Genomic DNA, 4,332 nt, shown 5'->3' on the forward strand with positions numbered 1-4,332 from the left:
ACTAAACTCGGTTAGAGCTCCTCCAGAGAGCCTGCTCGGTCCTCGAAGTGCATTTAGAGAAATGAGATGTCCTTCAACATGGCGCGCTGAAATCCATTTCCGGGTCACTACCGGACGACCGAGGATTCGAGGAGTCGAGGAGGGGGATTTGATGAAATGAGAAAGGGCCCCGGACTTGAACCGGAGCAGCGGAGGAGTGATGAGGTATCTAGAGATCTGAGTCCAGCGGGCTGCTTGTGCTTCTGTTCTCCAGGGAGGGGAGCTCCAGAAGCTAAACTTTGGTTTAAATTGCGTGAATAAACTAGCTAGAGAGCTAAAGTTAATTACATTCATCCAATGTCAGAAGGATTACCTTTTAACACACGTTGTAATGCTTTTCTTTCATTTCAATTTGAGTAAACATTGAAGATATAACATTGTATTGTTTTTCTTTTTACACTGACTCAGATATAATGAAAAGACTTCGTCAGCCGAAGCTCAGCATTGGTAAGGAAGAGACAGGGCAGGCAGAGAGAAAGAGAAAGTGATGGAAGTCAGGGAGGAACTCCAGGTACAGTCACACAAAAGAATGTAGGCTTAATAACCCCATATCTATCTATCTATAACTTAGTCTTAATTTACAATATAGACAATAGGCATAGTTTGTAAACAACATACATCTATTGCAGTTATGATGTCATAATAACATACAATTGTATAAAACACAATTTGCTTACATCTTTGTTCTCTTTTGAGAATCAAACAAAACAGATTTAAATTTAAAAAATAATGCAAACAAGTGAAATTAACTAAATGGCTGAATTGCTTTTGATTCACTGGCAGGAGCGACATGCAGGCAGAGCAAAAAGTGAACAACGAGGGAGAGATTGAACAAAGAGAAAGAGTAGAGGACAGAGAGAGTAATGAACAGGAAGAGAGGCTGTAGGTTATTGAAAGGAGAGAGACATGGAAAATGAATGTTGACAATGTGTTGTGATCATTTTAGCCTCTTCTGCATGTCCTGATCATTAATAGCAACAATCTGATTCTTATGCATTACACTTTCAAAAATAATTTATGCTGACATTGTCAGCCCACTGACATGGTTTGAAATCAATATATTATCCAATTTGTGACCCCCCCACAGGATTTAAAAAGCACCTAACTAGAACATGAAAATCCCAAAAATCTCGGGGGGTGTCCCCGGAAACCCCCCTAACATGTTTGGACCTCGGTATTTAGGAAATCCTGGATACGGCCCTGCTTGAGGCCGTTCTTGAACGTCATTATTGGTACGACAGTACTACGCCTGTACTGGAGTTCAAGAACGGCCTCTCGTGCATGATTGCTTAATTATATAACTCATTGCATTCCATTTCGCTGTAAATTACTGCTTTATTTTATTGCTATTTAACTATATTTTATTACAGTGTCCTTAAAGATTTTTTGTTTTATATGCGATTCTTTGTTTTATATTTTATGTATGCACCACGACATCAAGTCAAATTCCTCGTGTGAACCTACCTGGCAATAAACCCGTTTCTGATTCTGATGAAACCATACAGTATGCAGACATATACATAAGAAAACACTAAACCATGTTAAAATGTTGTGCATCACATTCTAATAGTTCAATCACTTTAAGGGCTTAATAGCTTTTTTTGGTGCTTTTAACATGATACAAAAAGCAGCTGTTGTGTTAAAATTCAGTCATAAAGTGCAAACAAGTTACTGTAGATACTGACTACATTTTAATATGAAAATGGTATTGTCCATAAACAATAGATAGTTGAATTACATACAGTGTAATATATTCAATCTGCTCCCAACTGAAGCAATACAATAAAAATAGCCTCTTTAGTTAAATATTCTCTTGTTTTATTCTTAGAAAATGGGCTATTTCATCAAAGGAATTCAATAATACATTGAAAAATATTAAGTAAATACAAATGTAATCACACTTACTTTCAATAATAAGTTTGAATCTTTCTCTAACAAGTTGTACCAGGTTAATTCCTTGTAATATCTTGAAATTACACTTCCATTAGCTTGTTATTAGTGTGTATAGCAAGTTGTCCATGCTATCTCATACTGTTTCACAACACTTTTTATAATTGTTTATTTTTATACTCTTTTTAATCGTTATTATGGGCAATGACTTGTTTTACATGCTGCTGTAACGGCAAAAATGCCCCAATTTAGGATCGATAAAGTACATCTGATATTTTTTATTATTATTTTTATCTCAAAATCTGACCAAACTAAACAGAAATGTTGACAACACTGTTGCATTGTGGGACATGTGACTGACGCGGCGGCCATTTTCCCGCTGGACGCTGCTTCCCCATTGTGGAAACGAAGAAGAAAATAAGAGACAAGCCAAACATTACTCGCCACTTCTACTCACTTTTCCCCCCAGGTAAGCCCCTCAAAATACATCACAGATTTCGCTAACGAACTTTGAATTTTTTAAGTTGTGTTTTTATTTCATTTCTGGACACATTTAAGGGCGAAAAAGCTCTTATTTTGTCGCGTGGGGAAATAACAAACACGACGTTCGAAGCTGCAGTTGAAATGCAGCCGTTTCTTTCCGTTGAGATGCATTTTCAAATTATGCGCCCGTGAGCTCGGTTTTACGCAGCTGTTAGGGAGCGTTCACCTCTCATATACTTATCTATGAGTTCCCTGAAATGTCTTCTGTGTTCTTCTTATATTTCCCGGTACGCTCGGACTGCGGTTTTTAGTAAAATTGAAGTTGTTTACGTGCTACTCCTGTGCACTTCTGCCCTGGGTCTTTATCCCGTTTGCGCATCAAACCGCCGCCATCACCAGAGCGGGGGAGAGGCGGACCTAGCAACAGTGGAAGGTAACTGTTAATCCCGCCTACTTTCTAGACTCTACAAGCGGATTGGCTCAAACGTTGTATTTATAGAAACGTAATGGTTTGTCGGCCAATCGTATCGTCGTTCGTGTTTGATTGACGTCTGTAGGGCCGATTGTTAAAGGGATTGTCATGTGTTTACTTTTTTTTTTTACTACGAAAAAAGTAAACTTAAATTAAGTTGCCCTGTACTACTAAAAAAACGTTTTATATCATGCTTATATTTACGTTCATGGACAGTTAATAATCATGATTTAAGAAGTTACTTTGTTTGGAGTATTAAGCCTACAAAATACAGCAATACACAGAATGATTTACAGGCAATCTCTTACCAAATTTTGAATGTATTTTTCAGTAAACGGGATAAACACTGAACAGAAAAAATAGATGATTATGTAAAATGAGAATGACATAACATGTAGATACTAAAAACTATCTTCTAAAGGTTATATTAAGTATCACCTTTAGACCATCCCCTCCCCTTCACACTATTCTTTTGCACATGTGCCTTAAAAATGCATTGTATTATTTACCAAAGCCAACTTTGTCCTGTGCCCTCAGGTGATCTTTAGTAGCCATGGCCCGTACCAAGCAGACCGCCCGTAAGTCCACTGGAGGCAAAGCCCCCCGTAAGCAGCTGGCCACAAAGGCTGCCCGTAAGAGCGCCCCCTCCACCGGTGGAGTCAAGAAGCCCCATCGTTACAGGTGAGACTGAATGATATTTAAAGATCAACAACATTATCTTTAGGTACAAGAAAGTATTCAACCCAAGACTGTAAACACACTGCTCTACATAATTTGAACTAAATGTGTTTGGCATAATAAAGATAACAGTTCACTTAATTTCATGTTTATGTGTTGTGAAGGCCCGGTACCGTGGCTCTGCGTGAGATCCGTCGTTACCAGAAGTCCACTGAGCTGCTGATCCGCAAACTGCCCTTCCAGCGTCTGGTGAGAGAAATCGCCCAGGACTTCAAGACCGATCTGCGTTTCCAGAGTGCTGCCATCGGAGCTCTGCAGGTCAGAAAAACAACCAGATCCATACACTTGACCACTGGCTAATGAAAGAGAGGATATTAACCCACAGACAAAGCGGTGTTATAAAACACTATTAATGGCGTACAAATATACAGTGTCGAAAATGAATGTCCATCCATATAAGCACTGCTATCATACAATGTTCTGATACACTTCACTCACTTTCCTCAAACTTGAGACCCAAATTCATGTTAAACATGTTAACATATTAATATGTAGGGCAACAAATTAGTATTCTATACAAAACGCGCATTGTGTACCATTCCTTAGTTGCAGGGACTGATGAAAATCAACCATAATACACTTTCAAAAGACCAACATGACCAATCATTTAAACGATAATCTTTGCTCTACTGACATCCCTGTTCCCCCCCCTGCAGGAGGCCAGCGAGGCCTACCTGGTGGGTCTGTTTGAGGACACCAACCTGTGCGCC

The 4,332-nt window shown here is 39.0% G+C and overlaps 1 protein-coding gene across 1 annotated transcript; it reads left to right on the forward strand.

Moving 5' to 3' along the window:
- Positions 1 to 2,289: 2,289 nt before the first annotated feature.
- LOC104960556 (histone H3.3-like) lies at positions 2,290 to 4,329 on the forward strand (the record flags this gene model as incomplete). The annotated part of the gene is made up of 4 exons (XM_010788631.1): positions 2,290 to 2,398; positions 3,422 to 3,565; positions 3,727 to 3,880; positions 4,279 to 4,329. Coding segments are annotated over exons 2-4 (333 nt in total), but the record flags the coding sequence as incomplete, so codon positions are not given.
- Between the last annotated feature and the right edge of the window lie 3 nt (positions 4,330 to 4,332).

The sequence above is a fragment of the Notothenia coriiceps genome, unplaced genomic scaffold (genome assembly GCF_000735185.1).
Source record: "Notothenia coriiceps isolate Sejong01 unplaced genomic scaffold, NC01 NC01_scaffold00031929, whole genome shotgun sequence".
NCBI classification, from domain to species: Eukaryota; Metazoa; Chordata; class Actinopteri; order Perciformes; family Nototheniidae; genus Notothenia; species Notothenia coriiceps.